Raw genomic sequence first — 27,802 nt, 5'->3', positions numbered from 1 at the left:
CATCCGTTCATATTATTGTAACGGAAGCGTTTTTGCAGATCCATGACCGATCCACAAAAAATGCTAGTGTGAAAGTAGCCTAAGCTGTAATACCACACACAACCATATGTAATATAGCCTCAGTAAAAATTGTGCTCCCAAACTTAAAAAGGTTTTCCAAGATTTTTATTTTATTTATTTTTTAACCTTCTCCGAGCTTTTACTAGGCCATGTGACTTCAGGTTCGGCCCCATTGAAGTGAATGGGGTTGAGCTGCAATACCAAGCACAGCCGCTATACACTGTACGGTGCTGTGCTTGGTAAGTGAGCAGCAGTGCCTTCTCAAACAGCTGATCAGCAGGGGTCCTGGGTGTCAGATCTCCTCCACCAATCAGATACTGATGACCTATCTGGCTAGGTCATCGGTTAAAAAAAGCCTCTGAATACCCCTTTAGTATTTCATGTAGATTTCTGAAAGTGTAAGTATTGTGCTGCTAAATATTGACTTCTTGGATTTGACTAATTTTATTCCAGTAGATGGAGAAAATGCAGAAAATATTTCAGAAGGAAGAAACAATCTTCCTGAAGAATGTAAAATGGAAGATTATAACATTGTACAAGTCAGCCTAGGTGATGAACTGGTGGATCAGTCATCTGAACCCTGTAGTAATGTGGATCCTTTCTCCAACAATTCAGACTTTGCTGAACAGGATGGCTCCTACCGAATTCGTAAAGTATTCCCCTGTCCTGAATGTGGTAAATGTTTTGCTCATAATTCGAATCTTATTACACATCAGAGAACTCACACTGGGGAGAAACCATTTCCATGTTCAGAGTGCGGTAAGTGTTTTAAACAGAAATCAGATCTTGTTCGCCACGAGAGAATTCACACTGGACAAAAACCCTTTCCTTGTTCTCATTGCGGCAAGTGTTTTACGCAGAAGTCAGACCTTATTAAACATGAGATAAATCACACGGGACAAAAGCCCTTTCCATGTTCGGAATGTGGGAAAAGTTTCACACGAAAATCTGTGCTTCTAAGACACCAGAGAATCCATACTGTGGAGACGCCATTTTTGTGTTCCGAATGTGGGAAGTATTTTGTACAGAAGTCCGATCTGGTTTACCACTTAAGAATCCATATGGGCGAAAAGCCTTTTTCATGTTCTGACTGTGGCAAAAGTTTCACTCAGAAGTCAGATCTTGTTATACATCAGAGAATTCACACAGGGGAGAAGCCATTTTCGTGTTCTGACTGTGGGAAGTGTTTCACCCATAAGACCATGCTCATCAATCATCAGAAAATCCATACAGGTGAAAAACCTTTTCCATGCTCAGAGTGTGGGAAATGTTTTGTGCAAAAGGCAAATCTTGTTTATCATCAGAGGATCCACACAGGAGAGAAGCCGTTTCCTTGTACCGAATGTGGCCGATGTTTTACACAGAAGTCAGATCTCGTTCGACATCAGAGAACTCACGGGGAACAGAAATCACTGACCCATTCTGATATATAAAAAAGTTATTGCACAATTCATATTGCACAAGCGATCCTTCCTCAAGTCTAAAGAGCAAGTGGAGGGCAGAATTGGGACTGGTTTATCTCGAGTCACCCATATCTATTTAGAACTGTTCTGTATACTTCTTGTAGACATTGAGGAATGTTAATCGCTAATTACATTATTATCTGAATTTATCTGATATTGTAGTTTTGAACATTGGAAAGTTGCATTCATGAGTGTCTCGAGCCACATGTCGTGCATGGCCACCCATGCAAGTTCATCTGTCAGATGTCTACTGGACTGATTTATCTAGAAGAAATTGGAGGTCTGATGAATGAACAGCAATTTTCTAGCTAATATGATAAGTATGATTAATTTGATTTGCACATAAAATATGTCTGGTTTATCTTTTTTTTATGATTAAAGGTAAATCAGATGAGCTGAATAAATGTCTCTGCTGTTTCATTCATTAATTTTTAATGCAGCTTGTCATGCCAAAAAGCTGCATTTACACAAGGGAATGTCCAGGCACTTATCAGGCATGTACCAAATGCTCTTGACAATTGCCTGACAATGAGCAGAGGTGAGAGCAGCATTCACATGCAGCAATCTTCTCCTCTATGTGAGGATCAGTGATTGCTACTGCGATCACTCAGCCCCATACAGATTCATTGTATGCCAGCAGCACATCTCTGTTTCCACAGGGAGATCTGCTGCTGGCAAACAATGATTTTATGTGCTGCATCAAAGATGCTTTCAGTCAATGAACAAGTGGCACATCTACGGGGCCAGTTATCAGGAACATGCATTCATATGATGGTTCGTTCCAGTAATCTGCCAGTGTAATGTTTGGGAAATACTGACATTTTGTAGTGCTTCTGATTGATTTTAATTATTGAGTGACAGCTGCAGTCCACAAAATTGCTTACAGCTCACTGACTTTCTTTAGACTGCTGCTGTGGCTCGCTGTTCAAAATCAGTCAGTAGTAGTCCCTAGCCTGCATCGCCTCCTGGAAGGTTCTTACCTTACATGCTCTCTGCCATTCCTGGCATTGTCCCCTATTCCTCCATCTTTCAGTCCCCAGGTTCTTTTCTGCCATCTGGCGCATGGGCATGGCCACGTGCTGCAGCCAATGACTAGCTTCAGCAGTGACCGCTTAAAGGGGTTCTCCAGAAATACAGATTTTTCAGCATGTACCTGTAGCCTGCCTCCATAAACAGAAGATTCATAGTTACCGCTCCAGCCCTCTGCGATGCCTCTGCTGTGTCCATGTTCTGGTCCCCTCTACCTGGGCATGGTCACATCACATCATTGGCTACAGTGAAACATGAACACAGCAGAGATATCGTGGAGGACCGGAGTAGGTAAGTATGAATTTTTTCTTTACCGAGGCAGTCTGCGGGCACTTGCTAGAGAATCGGTATTCCTGGAGAACCACTTTAAGATAGTCTTTGGCTGCGGACTTAGCCATGTCCATGTCCCGGCCAGAAGACAATAAACTAGGGAGAGGAATAGAGCCAGTGCGCAGGACCATAGTGATGGAGAGCAGGTAAGCATGAATCGGTCAGGAGGGGATGCAGGCTAGCGACGTTCTCTTAAGGCTGCTTTCACATCAGTGTTTGATCAGTGATAATCATCAGTGATTGTGAGCCAAAACCAGGAATGGAACCTACACAGAGATAATGTATAATGGGAAAGATTTGTGCCTGTTCTGTCGTTTTAACCAACACTTAGTTTTGGCTCACAATCGCTGATGAAAATCACTGATCAAGCAGTGTTTGAAAGCAGCCTAAGGCCTCTTTCACACGGGCGAGATTTCCGCACAGGTGCAATGCGTGAGGTGAACGCATTGCACCCGCACTGAATCCGGACCCATTCATTTCTATGGGGCTGAGCACATGAGCGGTGATTTTCACGCAATGCAGGCCCCATAGAAGTGAATGGGGCTGCGTGAAACTCGCAAGCAAGTGCGGATGCGGTGCGATTTTCAAGCACGGTTGCTAGGAGATAATGGGGACCCGATCTTTATTATTTTCCCTTATAACATTGTTATAAGGGAAAATAATAGCATCCTTAATACAGAATGCTAAATGTGGATTGAGGGATTAAAAATAAAATAAAAATTAACTCGCCTCCTCCTCTTGATCGCGTAGTTGCTGATCTCTTCTTACCGGTACTTCTTTAATCATGAACTGCCGGCTTAAGGACCTGTGGTGACGTCACATCACATGGTCCAATCACAGAGGTCCTGAAGAAAGAGCAGAGACCAGCTGATCTCTTCTTACCGGTACTTCTTTAATCATGAACTGCCGGCTTAAGGACCTGTGGTGACGTCACATCACATGGTCCAATCACAGAGGTCCTGAAGAAAGAGCAGAGACCAGCAGCTATGGAGGAGGCAAGTTAATTAAATTTAATTTTTTTAACCCTCAATTGACCTTCTACTAAGCATTCTGTATTAAACCAACTAACCCAAACCCATTGAAGAAGTTCGGGTCTGGGTACCACATTCAGTTTTTTCTCACGTGCGTGCAAAACGCATTGCACTCGCACGCAAAAAACTGAACCACGCAACGCAATCGCAGTCAAAACTGACTGAAATTGTGTGCTCACTCGCACTATTTCCCCGCCACGCACCCGCATCCTATCCGGCCCCAATCCGTAATGCCTGTGTGAAAGAGGCCTAACAGTTTATATTCCCAAAAACTCCTTTAAATCTGCCCCTTTCTCCAAACATTGCACTGAGAAACCAGCACTAAGGCAAATGTGTGCCGGCCTTGCCCGTGCTGTGGACCACAAATTGCGGTCTGCACAGATTCTGGGGCCGCTCTATGCAGATGCAAGACCCATTCACTTGAATTGGGTCCGCACTCTGCATCCAACGGTCCCCACTGCAAAAAGGTAGTGCATGCACTTATTTTTTTGCAGTGCGGAGGCAGGGACAGAAAACCCATGAAAGCACTCCGTAGTGCTTCTGTGCCTCCGTTCCGCTCTGCACCTTCTGTGATGCGGTGCACAAACAGCCGGTGCCCGTATATTGCAGACCTGCTGTTTGCGGGTTGCAATACGGGCATTGGACAACAACAGTTGTGTGCTTGAGCCCTAATACAGGGAGACAGAATTGATAGATTCTGGGATACAAATTGAACACTTGATAAATGACAAGCATCCCTTTTAAATATAGCAAGTTACATTCTAGTGAAACCTAGAACTAAGCCTTCACTGTATTGTATATTTTAAAAAGTCTCATATTAGAGACGTCTTCTTCCAGGGTGTGGAAGATTTGCGGTCCCCAATGCACGGCAATATCCGTGCGGTGGTCGCAAACAAATCCAGACCCATTCAACTTGAATGGGTCCGTTATCTGTCCGCACCACAAAAAAGTAGTGCGTGCACTACTTTTTTGTGGTGCGGAGGCACAGACAGAAAACCCACGGAAGCACTCTGTAGTGCTTCTGTTCCGCATCTCCCGGATTGCGGACCCGTTGAAGTAAATGGGTCCGCGATCTGTGATGCGGGATCTACACATCCGGTGCCGGGTCCGCGATCTGTGATGCGGGATCTACACATCCGGTGCCTGTGTATTGCGGACCCGCCATATGCGGGCCGCAATACAACCACGGGCAGCACACGGTCGTGTGCATGAGCCCTAAGCCTCATTCACACGTCAGTATTTGGTCAGTGATTTCCATCAGTGATTAGGAGCCAAAACCAGGAGTGGAGCCTCCAAAGACATAAGGTATAAGGTAAAGATCTACACCTGATCTGTGTTTAGAGTCGTACCTGGTTTGGGCTCCAAATCGCTGATGGAAAAACCACTGACGTGTGATTGAGGCATTATGCTGTGGGTTTTACTTATGGAACTGCAAAGGCTGAAAGGAGTAGAAGACCCACTGCAATCTCAGCAGGAATGCCACAGCAAAAAACAGCCAATTTTGTTGTTTTTTTTGGTGTGGAATAATTTGGCCAGATCCAGTGGACTCACTATGTGGGACCAATAGGGCATATGGACAATAGGTAAGCGTTATTTGGAGTGTGATTTTATTTATGGATTGTGCCAGACCTTATCTTTAGAATTTCTATTCTAGTGCTACTGCTTGTAGTGTTTCTGGGGTTCCATGGAACACAAGACATAAACCATTTAATAGGTGACATAGCGTGAGCTGAATAAAAATGGAGACAAAATAATTTTTATTTAACACACTGTATATGTTTTTATTTTGTTTGCCACTACCACGTAAATAGGATAAACTGACTTTATTTCATGTTAGTTTCAGGAAGGCAAATGTATAGAGGCTAGTTTAGAATTTTATATTCAATAGCTCTGGGTGTTATTACAACCCCGTTTTACTCCCTTACTAGCACACTTTACATGTATAGTTGGACCGCAGGAAACATGTTAAAATAAAGGCAGACAAGGCATATGTGCAATTGACTATTTCATTCAATAGTTTTCTCTTTTTATACTGAATATTTATTATGGTGTTATATAGTACAGTCCTGATCAAAAGTTTAAGATCACTTGAAAAATGGCAAAAAATTATATTTAGCATGGCTGGATCTTAACAAGGTTCCAAGTAGAACTTCAACATGCAACAAGAATAAATGGGAGTGAGCCAAAAAATAATTTGAGCATTCAATTTAATGAAAACAACCAATACACTGAAACAGGCTGTTTTTCAGCTGATCAAAAGTTTAGGACCACACCTCCAAAAAAAAATAAACCCCCCCCAAAACAGAAATCCAACTTCCAAACATGAACTCAGTAATCAGTAGCTCCGCCGTTATTGTTTATCACTTCCAAAATTCGTTTCGGCATGCTTGATGCAAGCGTTTCCATGAGGTGAGTGGGAACATTTCTCCAAGTGGTGAAGACGGCCGCACGAAGGCCATCTACTGTCTGGAACTGTTGTCCATTTTTGTAAGCTTCCCTTGCCATCCATTCCCAAAGGTTCTCAATTGGATTTAGATCAGGGGAACACGCAGGATGGGCCAAAAGAGTGATGTTATTCTCCTGGAAGAAGTCCCTTGTCCTGCGGGCATTGTGTACTGTAGCGTTGTCCTGTTGAAAAACCCAGTCGTTACCACACAGACGAGGGCCCTCAGTCATGAGGAATGCTCTCTGCAACATCTGGACATAGCCAGCGGCCGTTTGACGCCCCTGCACTTCCTGAAGCTCCATTGTTACACTGAAGGAAAAAGCACCCCAGACCATTACGGCGCCCCCTCCACTGTGGCGCGTAGAAAACATCTCAGGTGGGATCTGCTTGTCATGCCAGTAACGTTGGAAACCATCAGGACCATCAAGGTAAAAAAAATTCTCATCAGAGAATAAAACTTTCTTCCACCTTTGAATGTCCCATGTTTGGTGCTCTCTTGCAAAGTCCAAACGAGCAGTTCTGTGGCGTTCAAGGAGATGAGGTCTTTGAAGACGATGTTTTTGAAGCCCTTCAGTCTCAGATGCCATCCAGTGTCTTGATGGACAGCCAATTGGATCCTCTGGCTCAGTGCTGATGAAATTTCTTTGGGTCTTCCACTTTACTTTTTTGTTCCATAACCCTCAGGATCATTTAAGAAATTCCAAATGACTGTCTTAGGCCTCATGCACACGACCGTTTTTTTTTTGCGGTCCGCAAAAACGGGTTCCGTAGTTCCGTGATCCATGTCCGTTTTTTCTTCTGTGGGTCTTCCTTGATTTTTGGAGGATCCACGGACATGAAGGAAAGTAAAAAAAAAAGTCGTTTTGGTGTCGACCTGGCCGTGCGGAGCCAAACGGATCCGTCCTGACTTACAATGCAAGTCAATGGGGACGGATCCGTTTGACGTTGACACAATATGGTGCAATTCAAACTGATCCGTCCCCCATTGACTTTCAATGTAAAGTCAGGAGTCCCTATTAATATACCATCAGATTGGAGTTTTCTCCAATCCGATGGTATATTTTAACTTGAAGCGTCCCCATCACCAGTATATTCTAACACAGAGGCGTTCCCATAGTGATGGGGATGCTTCAAGTTAGAATATACTAAGAACTGTGGACATAACTGCCCCCTGCTGCCTGGCAGCACCCGATCTCTTACAGGGGGCTGTGATCCGCACAATTAACCCCTCAGTTGCCGCACTCCCTCCCCAGTATTATATTCATTGGTGGCCAGTGCGGCCCCCCTCCCTCCCTCCCCAGTATTATATTCATTGGTGGCCAGTGCGGCCCCCCCTCCCTCCCCAGTATTATATTCATTGGTGGCCAGTGCGGCCCCCCTCCCTCCCTCTCCAGTATTATATTCATTGGTGGCCAGTGCGGCCCCCCTCCCTCCCTCCCCAGTATTATATTCATTGGTGGCCAGTGCGGCCCCCCTCCCTCCCCAGCATTATATTCATTGGTGGCCAGTGCGGCCTCCCCTCTCCCTCCCCCCTAATTAAAATCTCCCCCCCCCATCATTGGTGGCAGCGGAGAGTTCCGATCGGAGTCCCAGTTTAATCGCTGGGGCTCCGATCAGTTACCATGGCAGCCAAGACGCTACTGCAGTCCTGGCTGCCATGGTTACTTAGCAATTTTAGAAGCATTATACTTACCTGCGCTGTCTGTGTCCGGCCGGGCGCTCCTCCTACTGGTAAGTGAAAGGTCTGTGCGGCGCGTTGCTTATAGCACAGACCTTTCACTTACCAGTAGGAGGAGCGCCCGGCCGGTCACAGACATCGCAGGTAAGTATAATGCTTCTAAAATTGCTAAGTAACCATGGCAGCCAGGACTGCAGTAGCGTCTTGGCTGCCATGGTAACCGATCGGAGCCAAAGCGATTAAACTGGGACTCCGATCGGAACTCTCCGCTACCACCAATGATGGGGGGGGTTTAATTAGGGGGGGGAGAGGGGAGGCCGCACTGGCCACCAATGAATATAATACTGGGGAGGGAGGGGGGCAGCACTGGCCACCAATGAATATAATACTGGGGAGGGAGGGAGGGGGGCTGCACTGGTCACCAATGAATATAATACTGGGGAGGCAGGGGGGGCGCACTGGCCACCAATGAATATAATACTGGGGAGGGAGGGAGGGGGGCCGCACTGGCCACCAATGAATATAATACTGGGGAGGGAGGGGGGCCGCACTGGCCACCAATGAATATAATACTGGGGAGGGAGGGGAGGCCGCACTGGCCACCAATGAATATAATACTGGGGAGGGAGGGGAGGCCGCACTGGCCACCAATGAATATAATACTGGGGAGGGAGGGGGGGGGCGCACTGGCCACCAATGTATATAATACTGGGGAGAGAGGGAGGGGGGCCGCACTGGCCACCAATTAATTTAAAACTGGGGAGGGAGGGGGGTCTGGCCCCTGCTGCCTGGCAGCACCTGATCTCTTACAGGGGGCTATGATACTGTCACGGCCATGGCTATGACCGTGACTCTTCAACCGCATGCGATTGTCAGAGGTTTGGTTTTGTTGTCAATCACAGGTGAGGGCAGTGGTATTTGCCTCACTTGTGGTTGCCGCTGACAACGCTTGTTTGTGGCAGCTTTCTTGCTGTGCATGCGGTTGCACCTAGCAACCCCTATGTTAGGTGTGTGTGTATGGTGTTCACTCTGTTTGTCTGTGTGCACTCTGTGTAGTGTGTTGTGTGCACTGACACTTTTCCTCCACTGTGGTTGCCCGTGGCAACGTTTGGCTGTCTGTACATGTGGTGGCAGTGTCCCGGCCTCCGGGCTATTCCCCAGGACACGCTTGCCACCCATGTCGTGGCCAGCGGCAACAACCACAGTGGGTTGCTACTGTTGGACACTTTCCCTTTAATGTTGTGTTTTCCCTTCCCTGGTGCTGGAAGGGTTAACTCCCTTCCCAGTGTGTGTTATGTCACTGGGTGTGTCTGACCGTTGGGTGTGGCCTCTTAGGCCTATATAGCCTTGGTGTTTGGCAGGGCTCAGGAGATTGCTTCAGCATGCTTGCTGATAGCAGCCTCCTGTGTTTTCCAACTGCCTGTGAGAGCCACCCTTGTGGTTCATACTGTCACGGCTGAGGATGGGGGAAATCCTCAGCCGTGCGATGCCAGATGATGTTATGGCTGCTCGGCCAGGACAACAGGATAGGGAGCAGGTCACCTCCTACAGCGTCCCTAACCTGACCCTAACTCCTAGCTGCACGGGCCAACCTTTAAGGTAGGAGGACCCGTGCGCAGGAACCTCGGATCCCTGTCTCACCCTCCGGCAGGTCCCTGGACTAGGAGTCAAGATAAGACAACCTGTTCCTTCTGAATACGGAGGAACAGGGGTCTCAATGGCCAAGCTGCAAGGAACAAGGGAACTAAAACAGACTTACGGATATGGCAAGCGAACTAAATAGTTCCACCTACCTGCCACAGCCTTGCTGACTGGATCCCTGTGCACACAGGAATCCAGATCCATAAGCTGCACAAAACATCATAAGAAAGTGCCAACAAAACATCACATAGACATCACACACAACATAACATAAAGTAAATGTGACATAATGCTTTTATGAACCACAAGGGTGGCTCTCACAGGCAGTTGGAAAACACAGGAGGCTGCTATCAGCAAGCATGCTGAAGCAACCTCCTGAGCCCTGCCAAACACCAAGGCTATATAGGCCTAAGAGGCCACACCCAACGGTCAGACACACCCAGTGACATAACACACACTGGGAAGGGAGTTAACCCTTCCAGCACCAGGGAAGGGAAAACACAACATTAAAGGGAAAGTGTCCAACAGTAGCAACCCACTGTGGTTGTTGCCGCTGGCCACGACATGGGTGGCAAGCGTGTCCTGGGGAATAGCCCGGAGGCCGGGACACTGCCACCACATGCACAGACAGCCAAACGTTGCCACGGGCAACCACAGTGGAGGAAAAGTGTCAGTGCACACAACACACTACACAGAGTGCACACAGACAAACAGAGTGAACACCATACACACACACCTAACATAGGGGTTGCTAGGTGCAACCGCATGCACAGCAAGAAAGCTGCCACAAACAAGCGTTGTCAGCGGCAACCACAAGTGAGGCAAATACCACTGCCCTCACCTGTGATTGACAACAAAACCAAACCTCTGACAATCGCATGCGGTTGAAGAGTCACGGTCATAGCCATGGCCGTGACAGATACGCACAATTAACCCCTCAGGTGCGGCACCTGAGGGGTTAATTGTGCGGATCACAGCCCCCTGTAAGAGATCGGGTGCTGTCAGGCAGCAGGGGGCAGTTATGTCCACAGTTCTTAGTATATTCTAACTTGAAGCGTCCCCATCACTATGGGAACGCCTCTGTGTTAGAATATACTGTCGGATCTGAGTTTTTACGATGTGAAAACTCAGATCTGAAAAAGCTTTTATGCAGACGGATCTGCGGATCCGTCTGTGCGAAAGCCTACGGACACGGATCACGGACGCGGATGACAATCTTGTGTGCCTCCGTGTTTTTTCACGGACCCATTGACTTGAATGGGTCCACGAACCGTTGTCTGTCAAAAAATAGGACAGGTCCTATTTTTTTGACGGACAGCAAACACGGATCACAGACGCGGATGATAAACGGTGCATTTTCCGAGTTTTCAATGGACCCATTGAAAGACAAAGGGTCCGCAGAAAATCACGGAAAACGGAACAATGGACACGGAGTCACACAACGGTCGTGTGCATGAGGCCTTACTGCGTCCCACCTCAGCAGCGATGGCGCACTGTGAGAGACCCTGCTTATGCAGTTCAACAACCCAACCACGTTCAAAAAGTGAGAGTTTTTTTGCCTTTGCCATCACAACGTGTGACTACCTGACAGAGAATGACAATGAATCCACATCTTTGCACAGATTTGGCCATTTAAAGGCATGTGGTCCTAAAATTTGGATCAGCTGAAAAACAGCCTGTTTCAGTTTAATAGGATAAACAAAAATTTTGCATGGACATAAGTATTCAGACTTTACTATAACACTTGATATTTAGCTCTGGAGTCTCCTATTTCTCTTGATCATCTTTGAGATATTTCTACACCTTGAATGGAGTCCACCTGTGGTAAATTCAGTTGATTGGATATGATTTGGAAAGACACACCTGTCTTTATAAGGTCTGTTAAGGAAATTTTTCTTCTATAAATTCAGAATAAGGGTCATCTGAATTTTAAGGAAGTTAATTTTACTTGCTGGCAAGGAGACCAACACAGATGAAGGTGTCATCAAAGTGAAGTCTGACATGTACAGTCGTGGCCAAAAGTTTTGAGAATTACATAAATATTGGAAATGGGAAAAGTTGCTGCTTAAGTTTTTATAATAGCAATTTGCATATACTCCAGAATGTTATGAAGAGTGATCAGATGAATTGCATAGTCCTTCTTTGCCATGAAAATTAACTTAATCCCCAAAAAAACCTTTCCACTGCATTTCATTGCTGTCATTAAAGGACCTGCTGAGATCATTTCAATAATCGTCTTGTTAACTCAGGTGAGAATGTTGACGAGCACAAGGCTGGAGATCATTATGTCAGGCTGATTGGGTTAAAATGGCGGACTTGACATGTTAAAAGGAGGGTGATGCTTGAAATAATTGTTCTTCCATTGTTAACTATGGTGACCTGCAAAGAAACGCGTGCAGCCATCATTGCGTTGCATAAAAATGGCTTCACAGGCAAGGATATTGTGGCTACTAAGATTGCACCTCAATCAACAATTTATAGGATCATCAAGAACTTCAAGAAAATAGGTTCAATTCTTGTTAAGAAGGCTTTAGGGCGTCCAAGAAAGTCCAGCAAGCGCCAGGATCGTCTCCTAAAGAGGATTCAGCTGTGGGATCAGAGTGCCAGGAATGGCAGCAGGCAGGTCTGAGCGCATCTGCACGCACAGTGAGGCGAAGACTTTTGGAAGATGGCCTGGTGTCAAGAAGGGCAGCAAAGAAGCCACTTCTCTCCAAAAAAAACATCAGGGACAGATTGATCTTCTGCAGAAAGTTTGGTGAATGGACTGCTGAGGACTGGGGCAAAGTCATATTCTCCGCTGAAGCCTCTTTCCGATTGTTTGGGGCATCTGGAAAAAGGCTTGTCCGGAGAAGAAAAGGTGAGCGCTACCATCAGTCCTGTGTCATGCCAACAGTAAAGCATCCTGAGACCATTTATGTGTGGGGGTGCTTCTCATCCAAGGGAGTGGGCTCACTCACAATTTTGTCCAAAAACACAGCCATGAATAAAGAATGGTACCAAAACACCCTCCAACAGCAACTTCTTCCAACAATCCAACAACAGTTTGGTGAAGAACAATGCATTTTCCAGCACGATGGAGCACCGTGCCATAAGGGAAAAGTGATAACTAAGTGGCTCAGGGACCAAAACTTTGACATTTTGGGTCCATGGCCTGGAAACTCACCAGATCTTAATCCCATTGAGAACTTGTGGTCAATCCTCAAGAGGCGGGTGGCCAAATAGAAACCCACTAAATCAGGCAAACTTCAAGAAGTGATTATGAAAAAATGGGTTGCTATCAGTCAGGAATTGGCCCAGAAGTTGATTGAGAGCATGCCCAGTCGAATTGCAGAGGTCCTGAAAAAGAAGGGCCAACACTGCAAATACTGACTCTTTGCATAAATGTCATGTAATTGTGGATAAAAGCCTTTGAAACGTATGAAGTGCGTGTAATTATATTTCACTACATCACAGAAACAACTGAAACAAAGATCTAAATGCAGTTTAGCAGCAAACTTTGTGAAAACTAATATTTGTGTCATTCTCAAAACTTTTGGCCACGACTGTAGATACTACTTATACTACAACACATACTACTTATACCTTTTAGCCGGCAGTGACAATTATTACCACATTACTTTATTAGGCATAAAGCATCAGTTACAAGATCCCGGGACATTTTATGGTAAGGCTTAAGGAAGTCCAACTAATGGCCACTGGTTAGCATCTGGGGAACTTACTTTATTTGCTTAACTGCAAGGCCTTACACGAAAAAAGAAAACTTAACTCAAGATAATTTTACACTAACACAACTTTAACTTTTCCAACATTTCTATCCTGTTTTAAGTTTAACATTATCCTAAAAAAATATCAGAGTCCTTGCATTTATCTTTAACCACCTCAGCTCCCCTAGCTTAAACCCCCTTAATGACCAGACAACTTTTTACAATTCTGCACTACACTACTTTCATGGTTTATTGCTCGGTCATACAACTTACCACCCAAATGAATTTTACCTCCTTTTCTTCTCACTAATAGAGCTTTCATTTGGTGGTATTTCATTGCTGCTGACATTTTTACTTTTTTTGTTATTAATCGAAATTGACCAAAATCTTTGAAAAAAAATGACATTCTTCACTTTCAGTTGTAAAATTTTTCAAATAAAACTACATTTCTATATAAATTTTTCTCTAAATTTATTGTTCTACATGTCTTTGATAAAAAAAAATGCAATAAGTGTATAATTATTGGTTTGCGCAAAAGTTATAGCATTTACAAACTATGGTACAAAAATGTGAATTTCCAGGACGTCCTCCATGACAGCACTACATGGAGGTTGTCTCCCCCGCCCACTATTGGGACAGGAAACAGAGAGGTTAAAAGCTCCCCCCCCACCCACCATCACCAGTGTTTTTTCCTGTCCCAATAATGGACAGGGCAGAGAGTGGTCTCTTGTAGACCTGTATAATCCTTTTTTTCTTTTTCTATTTCGCCGGGCTAAAACCCCTATGCTGGGGTCCCTTAGCCTCCCAGCCCTCTCCAGTACCTGTGGGTCACGCGACTCGCGGCTGGAGGCGGGTATACCAGGGGCTGGGATACGGTAGCCGCAACCCCGCTTGGGCTCTGGGCTGCAGGACGCTCCTCCAGGAGGGATCGCGCGGGAACCGGAGCGCTTCTCTTCTCACTTCCGGGTTCGGCGCTGAACCGGAAGTGACGACTAAGCGCCGGCAGAGGAGTGCGCATGCGCGTGACCTCCGACGCCGGAACCAGCATGGCGGCGCCCTGCGGACGATCCCCAAGCAGCGAGGGACGCTGGAGGCCTAGCGAACGGCCTCGCGTCCATCCAGAATTTGTGGGAGGAGCATCCACGTCAGGAGGGGTAAGTGCCAGTGGCATTTAAAAGTCTGGTGGGCTAGGTGTCAGTCCCTCAGTCATGGACTCGTCCGGTGTGAGAGAGCAGTCCCCAGACCCTCCTGCCCAGGGACATGTGAGTAACCCAGCACTACATGTGGTGAAGCTGGCGTATGGGATAGTGATAGGCTCAGGGATTTATGGCCTGTTTTTTTCTATCACCATGTCTCCTAGGGAGAGAAAGATCCTACCCTAAAGGTGGACATCAAAAAGAAGCCCAGGAGATGTACTATTTGCAATAAAAGGCTTCAGGAGTCATATACAAAGAAGCTTTGTACCGATTGTATTAACAAAATGATGAAAGAGGAACAGTCGTCCCTTTTAACGGACATTAGAGCCATCATTAAGGAAGAGGTCAAAGCGTCAGTTTCCTCCTTAATAACGCCTAAGGTGGCTGAACAGACCACCGGGATTAAAAGACCTAGGGAAATCTTGGAGTCAGACACAGAGGTCATAGAGGTGGAATATTCAGGGGAGGAGGAAGAAGAGGAGTCCTTACCTTCCTCATCCCATGAGGAGAGACGCAAGTACTGCTTCTCAACTGAGGATATGGATTCCCTCCTAACTGCAGTTAGACAGACTATGGATATCTCAGACGAACCAGCTAAGAGATCTATTCAGGAGGAGATGTTTGCTGGCCTGATTACAAAACAGAGGAAGGTGTTCCCCTTAAATTCTAGCCTAAAACATATGATCCTGGATGAATGGGAGGATGTAGAAAAAAGGCTGTTTATTCCTAGAGAATTTAAAAGCCGTTTATCCTTCGACAAAGAGGACACTAAAATTTGGGAAGAAATCCCCAAAATCGACGCCCCGGTCGCAAGGGTAGCTAAAAAAACTGCGATCCCATTCGAAGACTCCTCCCAGCTGAAAGACCCCATGGACCGCAAAGCCGATGGTCTCCTGAGGAAATCTTGGGAAGCTTCTGCGGCCTTAATGTCTACTAACGTGGCAGCTACTTCAGTGGCTAGGTCCCTTTTATTGTGGTTATATCAGCTGGAGAATCATTTGTCAATGGGAACTCCCAGGGAAGACATTTTGGAGACTATCCCGCTCCTAAAGATGGCGACAGCCTTTACAGCAGACGCCTCAGCAGAGTCAGTCAGGTTCGCAGCTAAAGGCGGGGCCCTTCTGAACACCGCAAGAAGGGCTTTGTGGCTGAAGAACTGGTCTGGTGATCTCACCTCAAAGAATAAGCTATGTGCAATCCCCTTCTCAGGATCATACGTGTTCGGCCCTAGTCTGGACAAAATTCTGGAGAAGACCTCAGATAAAAAGATAGGGTTTCCTGAGACTAAAACTAAGAAGACGCAGTTTTTTCGTAAAAAATTCCAGCCAAAAAACCAAGCGTATAAGGATAAGGGGAAATCAGGGAGATGGTCCTATCCTAAAGGGGGTAGGGGCAGAGGATTTCTGCTTAACCCCAACACTTCCCAGGACAAACAATGACGCCAGACCAGTCGGGGGGAAATTAAGATCCTTTCTCCCAGCATGGAGCCAGGTAACTCAGAATCCTTGGGTGCTCCAAATTATTCAAGAAGGGTACAAGATAGAATTCATATCTATTCCGCAACACAAATTTGTGCTAACAGGGTACGGAGGAGGTACACAACAGGAAAATCTTTTAAAAGACGTCGCAAAACTAAAAAATCTAGGTGCAGTGACTCGCGTCCCTGCGGGTCAGGAAGGCAGGGGCTTCTATTCAAGGTTATTCCTGGTCAAGAAGCCGGATGGTTCTTTCAGAACTATAATCAACCTAAAACCTCTAAACGTCTTCATAAAGTACCGTCGTTTCAAGATGGAATCAATAAGATCAACAACACCCCTCATTTCTCAGGGAGCGGTAATGTGCACCTTAGACTTAAAAGATGCATATTACCATGTACCAATACATCCGGACCACCAAAAATTCCTAAGATTTGCAGTAAGGGAAGCAGGCAGAGTAAACCACTATCAGTTTCAGTGCCTGCCCTTTGGGATATCAACAGCCCCCCGGGTGTTCACAAAATTGATAATAGAGATAGTGGCCTTCCTCAGGCTGAAGGGAATAAAGATTGTACCTTATCTGGACGATCTCCTCCTGACCGCAGACTCTGCACCGGTTCTAGCGTCACAAACCCAGACAACAATATCCCTCTTACAAGATCTCGGCTGGATGATAAATTGGGAAAAATCTGACCTATTACCAGAGACCAAGAAGATCTTCCTGGGAACACTACTAGATTCAAACCTACAGAGGTCTTTTCTTCCACCTCAAAAACAACAAAACCTGGTCAAGAAATTGAGAGCATTTCAGGGGAAATCAGTGTGCACCATCAGAAATGCCATGAGCATCCTGGGCCTGATGACATCTTGCATATTTACAGTACCGTGGAGTCAACATCACACGAGAGTCCTGCAGAAGATGATTCTATCGGTCTGGGACGGAGACCACCGATCCATAGACCGGAGGATCCTTATAAAGGAGAATGCTCGAAGATCCCTGGACTGGTGGCAGACATCAAGCAACCTATCAAAAGGCGTTTCCTGGAATCTAAATCCGTACGTCATAGTAACTACAGATGCCAGCCAACAGGGTTGGGGGGCAAAGGTTGGAATCTACTATTTCCAAGGAACCTGGAGCCAGACCATAAAAAACAGGTCTTCAAACTTCAGAGAACTTCAGGCCGTTTGGGAAGCTCTCAGACAGAGTCAGGATCTTCTGAGTGGACAGAACATACGAATCCTGTCAGACAACATGACAGCAGTCTCTTTCCTCAGACATCAGGGAGGAACAAGATACCCTCTCCTCCAGAATCTAACAAACAAGATTTTTTCCTGGGCAGAGGAGAATGTGCTGTCAATCTCAGCCGTACACCTACAAGGTTCAAAAAACCAGTCGGCAGATTTCCTCAGCAGACACTTTATAGATCCAAACGAGTGGACTTTGAACAGACAGGTGTTTCTAGAGTTGACAGCCTCATGGGGATATCCGGACATCGACCTCTTTGCTTCAAGGGAGAATACTCAAACAACCTCCTTCTTCTCCCGGAATCCTGCCGATCACCCCACGGCCGTAGACGCTCTATCTCAATCCTGGAACATGAAGCTGGCGTATGCGTTTCCTCCTTTCCCTCTGATTTCAGTAGCCCTAAAGAAGATCAGCAGAGAATCGGCCAAAGTGATCTTCATAGCTCCCTTTTGGCCAAAACAAGCCTGGTTCCCGGTCCTGTCCTCCCTGAGTCAAGAAGAACCGGTTCCCCTCCCTCTCAGGCCAGACCTGTTGCATCAGGGTCCAATATGGAATCCGGAAATAAACAGGCTGAAACTAACAGCGTGGCTTCTGAAAGGGACTTGTTAAGATTACAGGGGTTCTCAGAAGAAGTAATAGCCACTATTCAGAGAGGCCATAAACAGGTGACCTCGGCGATTTATAATAAAATCTGGAAAAAATTCTGCTCCTGGATGGCGCTGAGAGAGAAGAATCCTCTACTCCCGAGTGTGGGAGATATTCTTGATTTCCTCCAGGAAGGGTTTAACATGGGTCTCAGGCCCAGTACCCTTAAGGTCCAAACTGCAGCCTTAAGTTGGTTTCTAAACTACTTCCTGTCAGAAAATCGATGGGTAAGCAGGTTCTTAAAGGCAACCACACGGATTAGGCCAACACTAAGGTCCCAGGTCCCTCCCTGGGATCTGTCGCTAGTTCTTAATGCCTTAACAAAATCACCTTTTGAACCCCTACACGACAGTAGCCTAAGAAACCTGACCTTAAAGATGATGTTCTTAGTGGCTATCACATCAGCCCGTAGGCTAGGGGAGATCCAGGCCCTCACCATCCGTGAACCGTACCTTACAATCTGTGAAGATAGAGTCATATTAAGACTAGACCCGTCCTTTATACCGAAGGTAGCTTCTTCCTTTCATCGTAACCAGGAGATAGTACTACCAACTTTCTTCACAGACCCAAAGACCGAAAGGGAGAAGAAGTTCCATCTTCTAGACGTCAGACGTTCTCTCCTTTTCTACCTAGACGTTACCAGTTCCTTTAGAGTGGACTCAAATCTGTTTGTTCAATTTTCAGGCCGCAATAAAGGCAAGAAAGCTTCTAAAGCAACCTTAGCTAGATGGATTAAGATAGTCATTAAAGAGGCCTATCAGAGCCAGGAGCTTCCCTGTCCCCAGGATATTAGGGCTCATTCACCGAGAGCAGTCTCGGCTTCATGGGCCGAACATGCGAATGCTTCTATCGACCAGATATGTAGAGCAGCCACCTGGGCAAGCTCCCAAACCTTTTGTAAGCATTACAGACTAAATGTGTCAGGGAATATTGACCAGTCTTTTGGACGTAAAGTTCTTCAGGCTGCAGTCCCTCCCTAGTTTTTGGATTAATTTGGTATTCCTACTCCATGTAGTGCTGTCATGGAGGACGTCCTGGAAAGTAAGAATTAGTCTTACCGGTAATGATGTTTCCAGGAGTCCGACATGACAGCACTGGTAGTTCCCCCCCTAATGATTAGAGTAATCTTCCTTTACTTTTTTTTTCACTATGTTACCCATTATTGTGTGATAATCTATAAAACACTGGTGATGGTGGGTGGGGGGGGAGCTTTTAACCTCTCTGTTTCCTGTCCCAATAGTGGGCGGGGGAGACAACCTCCATGTAGTGCTGTCATGTCGGACTCCTGGAAACATCATTACCGGTAAGACTAATTCTTACTTTCCGCATTTTGAAGCAGCTCTGACTTTCTGAGCACCTGTCATGTTTCCTGAGGTTCTACAATGCCCAGACAGTAGAAACACCCCACAAAGGACCCCATTTCGGAAAGTAGACACCCTAAGGTATTCACTGATGGGCATGGTGAGTTCATAGAAGTTTTTATTTTTTGTCACAAGTTAGCGGAAAATGATGATTTTATTTTATTTTATTTTTTTCTTACAAAGTCTCATATTTCACTAACTTGTGACAAAAAATATAAAAAACTTCCATGAACTCACTATGCCATCACAAAATACCTTGGGGTGTCTTCTTTCCAAAATGGGGTCACTTGTGGGGTATTTATACTGCCCTGGCATTTTAGGGGACCTAAAGCGTGAGAAGAAGTCTGGAATCCAAATTCCTAAAAAATGCCCTGTGAAATCCTAAAGGTGCTCTTTAGAATTTGGGCCCCTTTGGGCACCTAGGCTGCAAAAAAGTGGCACACCTGTGGTATCGCCGTACTCAGAAGAAGTAGGGAAATGTGTTTTGGGGTGTATTTTTACATATACCCATGCTGGGTGAGAGAAATATCTCTCTAAAAGTCAACTTTTCCCATTTTTTTATACAAAGTTGTCATTTTAGAGAGATATTTCTCTCACCGAGCATGGGTATATGTAAAAAGACACCCCAAAACACATTGCCCAACTTCTCCTGAGTACGGCGATACCACATGTGTGACACTTTTCTGCAGCCTAGGTGCGCAAAGGGGCCCAAATTCTAAAGAGCACCTTTAGGATTTCACAGGGCATTTTTTACGCATTTGGATTCCAAATTACTTCTCACGCTTTAGGTCCCCTAAAATGCCAGGGCAGTATAAATACCCCACAAGTGACCTCATTTTGGAAAAAAGACACCCCAAGGTATTCCGTGAGGGGCATGGCGAGTTCCTAGAATTTTTTCTTTTTTGGCACCAGTTAGCGGAGAATGATGATTTTTATTTTATTTATTTTTTTTCTTACAAAGTCTCATATTCCACTAACTTGTGACAAAAAATTAAATTTTACATGAACTCGCCATGCCCCTCACGAAATACCTTGGGGTGTCTTCTTTCCAAAATGGGGTCACATTTGGGGTATTTATACTGCCCTGGCATTTTTTACGCATTTGGATTCCGTGAGGGGTATGGTGAGTTGATGTGAGATTAAATTTTTTGTCACAAGTTAGTGGAATAAACAAAAAAAAACAACAACAATTTCCGCTAACTTGTGACAAAAAAAAATCTCCTATGAACTCGCCATGCCCCTCAAAAGTGATCTTTATAGCGCCGCAGCGATTTTACGGTGTTTTTGCAGTGATCGGAAAACAAAAAATTTCTGTCACTGCGGTTGGTCGGACTGAACGCAAGTGTGCGCACAAGATCAGGCCTGATCGGGCGAACACTGCGTTTTTTGTAGAGCCTATAGAACATGTCCTATTCTTGTCCACAATTGCGGACAAGAAAAGGCATTTTCTATATAGTTCTGGCAATGTGCGGATCCGCAAAATCCGGAAAGCACATTGCCGGTGTCCGTGTTTTGCGGATCCGCGGTGTCCGTGTTTTGCGGATCCGCAGAACACATACGGACGTCTGAATGAAGCCTTACAGGGGGGTGATCAATGACAGGGGGGTGATCAGGGAGTCTATATGGGGTGATCACCCCCCTGTAAGGCTCCATTCAGACGTCCGTATGTGTTTTGCGGATCCGTGGATCCGCAAAACACATACGGACGTCTGAATGGAGCCTTACAGGGGGGTGATCACCCCATATAGACTCCCTGATCACCCCCCTGTCATTGGTCACCCCCCTGTAAGGCTCCATTCAGACGTCCGTATGTGTTCTGCGGATCCGCAAAACACATACGGATGTCTGAATGGAGCCTTACAGGGGGGTGATCAATGACAGGGGGGTGACCAGGGAGTCTATATGGGGTGATCACCCCCCTGTAAGGCTCCATTCAGACGTCCGTATGTGTTTTCCGGATCCGCGGATCCGCAAAACACATACGGACGTCTGAATGGAGCCTTACAGGGGGGTGATCAGGGAGTCTATATGGGGTGATCACACCCCTGTCATTGATCACCCCCCTGTAAGGCTCCATTCAGACGTCCATATGTGTTTTGCGGATCCGCGGATCCGATCCGTGGATCTGCGGATCCGCAAAACACATACGGACGTCTGGATGGAGGCTTATAGGGGGGTGATCAATGACAGGGGGGTGATCAGGGAGTCTAATATGGGGTGATCAGGGGTTAATAAGGGGTTAATAAGTGACAGGTGGGGGTGTAGTGTAGTGGTGTTTGGTGCTACTTTACAGAGCTGCCTGTGTCCTCTGGTGGTCGATCCAAGCAAAAGGGACCCCCAGAGGACCAGGTAGCAGGTATATTAGACGCTGTTAACAAAACAGCGTCTAATATACCTTTCAGGGGTTAAATAAATCGCATCTACACCCTGCCAGCGAACGATCGACGCTGGCAGGCTGTAGATCAGCTCGTTTACCTGCCGTTCCTGTGAACGCGCGTTCACAAGAAAATCTCGCGTCTCGCGAGATGACGCGCCGGCGCATCAAAGAGGAATGAATCGACTGCCTCCGGAACGCAATCCTGCGTTAGGCGGTTCGGAGGCGGTTAACCCCTTAAGGACCGGGCCATTTTTTGCAAATCTGACCAGTGTCCATTTATGTGGTGATAACTTTAAAACGCTTTGACTTATCCAAGCCATTCTGAGTTTGTTTTTTCGTCACATATGGTACTTCATGACACTGGTAAAATGGAGTCAAAAAAATTCATTTTTATTTATAAAGAATACCAAATTGACCAAAAATTTGCAAATTTCCAAGTTTCAATTTTTCTACTTCTATAATACATAGTAATATCTACAAAAATAGTTATTACGTTACATTCCCCATATGTCTACTTCATGTTTGGATCACTTTGGGAATTACATTTTATTTTTTGGGGACGTTACAAGGCTTAGAAGTTTAGAAGCAAATCTTTAAATTTTTCTGAAATTTTCAAAAACCCACTTTTTAAGGACCGGTTTAGGTCTGAAGTCACTTTGTGAGGCTTACATAATAGAAACCACCCAAAAATGACCCCACTCTAGAAAGTACACCCCTCAAGGTATTCTAAACTGATTTTACAAACTTTTCTAACCCTTTAGGTGTTCCACTTTTTTGGCAGATTTTCCATTTTAATAATTTTTTTTAGTACACAAAGCAAGGGTTAACAGCCAAACAAAACTCAATATTTATGGCTCTGATTCTGTAGTTTACAGAAACACCCCATATGTGGTTGTAAACTGCTATATGGGCACACGGCAGGGCGCAGAAGGAAAGGAATGCCATACTGTTTTTGGAAGGCAGATTTTGCTAGACTGTTTTTTTGACACCATGTCCCATTTGAAGCCCCCCTGATGCACCCCTAGAGTAGAAACTCCAAAAAAGTGATCCCATTTTAGAAACTACGGGATAGGGTGGCAGTTTTCTTGGTACTATTTTAGAGTACATATGATTTTTGGTTGCTCTATATTACACTTTTTGTGAGGCAAGGTAACAAGAAATATATGTTTTGGCACAGTTTTTATTTTTTGTTATTTACAACATTCATCTGACAGGTTAGATCATGTGGTATTTTTATAGAGCAGGTTGTCATGGACGCGACAATACCAAATATGACTACTTTTTGTTTTTTTTGTGTTACATAACTAAGCATATATTTTTTAAATGGTTCTTTAGTGTCTCCACATTTTGAAAGCCATAGTTTTATTTATTTTTTGGGCGACTGTCTTGTGTAGGGGCTAATTTTTTTCGGGATGAGATGACCGTTTGGCACTATTTTGGGATGCGTATGACTTTTTGATTGCTTGCTATTACACTTTTTGTGATGTAGGGTGACAAAAAATGGCTTTACACAGTTTTTTTTTTTTTTACGGTGTTCACCTGAGGGGTTAGGTCATGTGATATTTTTATAGAGCAGGTTATTATGGACGCGGCAATAACTAACAGCTTTTTTTAAAACAAAAAAATCATGTTTTTGTGTCTCCATAGTCTGAGAGCCATAGTTTTTTCAGTTTTTGGGCGATTATCTTGGGTAGAGTATGATTTTTGCGGGATAAGATGATGGTTAGATTGGTACTATTTTGGCGGGCATACGCCTATTTGATAGTTCGCTGTTGTACTTTTAGTGATGTAAGGTGACAAAAAATTGTTTATTTATCACAGTTTTTATTTTTTACGGTGTTCATCTGAGGGGTTAGGTCATGTGATATGTTTATAGAGCCGGCGATACCTTATGTGTCAACTTTTTTTTTTTTTTTTTCTTTACCAATTTTTTTTACTTTATTTGGGGAAAATTACGTTTTTTTTTTTTTTACTTGAAACTTTACATTTTTTGGGGGGGGGAAACTTTATTTTTTCAACTTTTTTTTAAAACTTTTTTTTCGACCCACTCTGGGACTTCAACTTTTGGGGGTCTGATCCCTTTTACAATGCATTCCAATACTTCTGTTTTGGAATGCATTGGCTGTATGAGTAATAGTGTGTATTACTCATACAGCTTCCTGCCTGTGAGATCCAGGGGGCTGGATCTCACAGGCTCTTCACCGGAAGGCAGCGCCAATGCCTAAGGAAGGCATTGCGCTGCCTTCTTTGCTATCCAGTCTCCGTCACAGCAGCATGGGGACCCGATAGCCACTGAATTGACCTGCGGTTTTCGGCGATACGAGGATATTAGCTCTAGCTAGAAGGCGACAGGAAATTAAATATGACAATGCCAGAGTTTCCATCTTCCCAGATTTTTCTATGGAACTGCAGACCAACGCGCCACCTTCATGGATGTCAAGAGATGCCTGAGAGAAGCTAACATCCCGTACTCTATGGGCTATCCTGCCAAACTCAGAGTGATGGACGGTGACAGAGCGGTCTTCTTTACTTCACCTGGAGAAGTCTCAGAATGGCTGGCCCTGTGGCAAAGATCCCAGAGACGCTGAGGCTTCTGGCACACCTAGAGACTGGTCACCTGACAACATCAGCGGACTGGTTTGCTTTAATTGAGATATACAGTACAGACCAAAAGTTTGGACACACCTTCTCGATCAAAGAGTTTTCTTTATTTTCATGACTATGAAAATTGTAGATTCACACTGAAGGCATCAAAACTATGAATTAACACATGTGGAATTATATACATAACAAACAAGTGTGAAACAACTGAAAATATGTCATATTCTAGGTTCTTCAAAGTAGCCACCTTTTGCTTTGATTACTGCTTTGCACACTCTTGGCATTCTCTTGATGAGCTTCAAGAGGTAGACCCCTGAAATGGTTTTCACTTCACAGGTGTGCCCTGTCAGGTTTAATAAGTGGGATTTCTTGCCTTATAAATGGGGTTGGGACCATCAGTTGCGTTGAGGAGAAGTCAGGTGGATATACAGCTGATAGTCCTACTGAATAGACTATTAGAATTTGTATTATGGCAAGAAAAAAGCAGCTAAGTAAAGAAAAACTAGTGGGCATCATTACTTTAAGGAATGAAGGTCAGTCAGTCAGCCGAAAAATTGGGAAAACTTTGAAAGTAAGGGCTATTTGACCATGAGGGAGAGTGATGGGGTGCTGCGCCAGATGACCTGGCCTCCACAGTCACCGGACCTGAACCCAATCGAGATGGTTTGGGGTGAACTGGACCGCAGAGTGAAGGCAAAAGGGCCAACAAGTGCTAAACATCTCTGGGAACTCCTTCAAGACTGTTGGAAGACAATTTCAGGGGACTACCTCTTGAAGCTCATCAAGAGAATGCCAAGAGTGTGCAAAGCAGTAATCAAAGCAAAAGGTGGCTACTTTGAAGAACCTAGAATATGACATATTTTAAGTTGTTTCACACTTGTTTGTTATGTATATAATTCCACGTGTTAATTCACAGTTTTGATGCCTTCATAGTCATGAAAATAAAGAAAACTCTTTGAATGAGAAGGTGTGTCCAAACTTTTGGTCTGTACTGTATGTTAATTGTAGTTTCTCCGAAATTCTTTCATTACAATTTGCCTTATCCTCGCTAATGATATAGGGCCTTGTTATATACATGCAACTAAGTAAAATGGACACATTATATCTGTGGCCGCATGTAACATTTCTGGCTCTATACACCACCACACAGGATTTGAAATGAAACAAACAAGATGTGCTTTAACTGCAGACTGTCAGCTTTAATTTGAGGGTATTTACAGTTTGCATATGTGCCTCCCACTTGTTAAGGGACCAAAAGTAATGGGACAATTGGCTTCTCAGCTGTTCCATGGCCAGGTGTGTGTGTTATTCCCTCATTATCCCAATTACAATGAGCAGATAAAAGGTCCAGAGTTAATTTCAAGTGTGCTATTTGCATTTGGAATCTGTTGCTGTCAACTCTCAAGATGAGATCCAAAGAGCTGTCACTATCAGTGAAGCAAGCCATCATTCGGCTGAAACAACAAAACAAACCCATCAGAGAGATAGCAAAAACATTAGGCGTGGCCAAAACAACTGTTTGGAACATTCTTAAAAAGAAGAAACGCACCGGTGAGCTCAGCAACACCGAAAGACTACGGAAAACAACTGTGGTGGATGACCGAAGAATTATTTCCTTGGTGAAGAAAACACCCTTCACAACAGTTGGCCAGATCAAGAACACTCTCCAGGAGGTAGGTGTATGTGTGTCAAAGTCAACAATCAAGAGAAGACTTCACCAGAGTGAATACAGAGGGTTCACCACAAGATGTAAACCATTGGTGAGCCTCAAAAACAGGAAGGCCAGATTAGAGTTTGCCAAATGACATCTAAAAAAGCCTTCACAGTTCTGGAACAACATCCTATGGACAGATGAGACCAAGATCAACTTGTACCAGAGTGATGGGAAGAGAAGAGTATGGAGAAGGAAAGGAACTGCTTATGATCCTAAGCATACCACCTTATCAGTGAAGCATGGTGGCGGTAGTGTCATGGCGTGGGCATGTATGGCTGCCAATGGAACTGCTTCTCTTGTATTTATTGATGATGTGACTGCTGACAAAAGCAACTGCTGACAAAAGCAACAGGATGAATTCTGAAGTGTTTCGTGCAATATTATCTGCTCATATTCAGCCAAATGCTTCAGAACTCATTGGACGGCGCTTCACAGTGCAGATAGACAATGACCCAAAGCATACTGCAAAAGCAACCAAAGAGTTTTTTACGGGAAAGAAGTGGAATGTTATGCAATGGCCAAGTCAGTCACCTGACCTGAATCCGATTGAGCATGCATTTCACTTGCTGAAGACAAAACTGAAAGGAAAATGCCCCAAGAACAAGCAGGAACTGATGACAGTTGCAGTAGAGGCCTGGCAGAGCATCACCAGGGATGAAACCCAGTGTCTGGTGATGTCTGTGCATTCGCAGCCACTTATCCACAAGCTAGAGTAATCGGCATGGTAGATTTAAACATGACGTTAGACCCCTCTCTTAAATGCCTTCTGGGCAATGTGGACCCAATAAACACAGGGACTCCCTCACGACTTCTGATTGAATTTAGATGGTTGGTTCACGATTAAACCACATGATTTTATGGATTGGTGTTTCAACTCATACCAGAATAGGATGTCTATTTCACTAATCTATAGTAAATTAAGAGTGGAAATGGGTAAAAAGTTTAGAAGTGAAGCGAAATGGGGTCAAGATATTGGAAATAATAAAACAGTAAAATGGGAATTAATCTATAGGAATATTCAGAAAATCTCTATATCTGGGAATCATAGGTTAATTCAGTTCAGGATTCTACACCGTTTATACTACACGCCCTTCTCTCTGTCCCAGTTCTATACGGATGCCTCGGATAGATACGGATGTCCTGTGATCCAGGAATTTTGGACCAATGTCTTCTCTGAGCTCCGGAGATACTCCTCATATAATTATGAGAAAGATATAATTACGGCTGTTTTGGGTGCTTCTTTACTTGATGAACAGAGACGGGAAAATATGTTCTGGATGAAGGCACTTATGTTGGCTAGGGTGGTAATTGCTAGGAACTGGGGCTTAAATAACCCTCTGTCGATATCTGAATGGCAACAACTTGTTGATAAAGTAAAGAAATATGAAAAACATGCTATATATAATAAGAGCCAGAAAATTAGATGGGACCGAACTTGGTCGACATGGTCATAAGGTCTTGCTCGCCATGGATGGATTCCGAGACAACGATAGCGAGGGTGGGAGAGGGGACTGGGATTAAATCGGTTCTTTTTCTTCTGTTTTTTGGATACTAATTTTGCATGATGCATGATAGGAAAACTTAGCGAATTGTGGATATTTGTTGTATCTGTGTAATATCATGTATGTTAAATTTTTATGTTCTGGATATAAAATAAAAATTAATTAATAAAAAAAAAATAAGAATTTAGATGGTTGGACCTCTGGAGAGCTATATACCCCACAGACAAGGTATACTCCTGCCACGGTGGCGGACATAACTCCCTAACCCGAATAGACTATATGTTAGGTAACGAGTTAATGATG

The 27,802-nt window shown here is 44.7% G+C and overlaps 1 protein-coding gene across 7 annotated transcripts in view; it reads left to right on the top strand.

The window, feature by feature from the left end:
* Positions 1–27,802, top strand: part of LOC121004702 (gastrula zinc finger protein XlCGF8.2DB-like) — a 53,033-nt gene that overhangs the window by 9,039 nt on the left and 16,192 nt on the right. For 3 of the 7 annotated variants that reach the window (XM_040437008.1, XM_040437007.1, XM_040437013.1), the window contains one exon: positions 514–1,917. The exons of 3 other annotated variants lie outside the window; for them this stretch is intronic. In XM_040437008.1, coding sequence (XP_040292942.1) covers positions 514–1,493 — 980 coding nt within the window. In that variant the 3' untranslated portion in view covers positions 1,494–1,917. Of the gene's footprint in view, positions 1–513; positions 1,918–27,802 lie in introns of those variants that run through there. One more of the 7 variants, XM_040437009.1, reaches the window with a different exon arrangement.

The sequence above is a fragment of the Bufo bufo genome, chromosome 6 (assembly GCF_905171765.1).
Source record: "Bufo bufo chromosome 6, aBufBuf1.1, whole genome shotgun sequence".
Taxonomy (NCBI): Eukaryota; Metazoa; Chordata; class Amphibia; order Anura; family Bufonidae; genus Bufo; species Bufo bufo.
The sequence above is the reverse complement of the archived record's forward strand: the minus strand, read 5'-3'. Positions and strand labels throughout refer to the sequence as shown.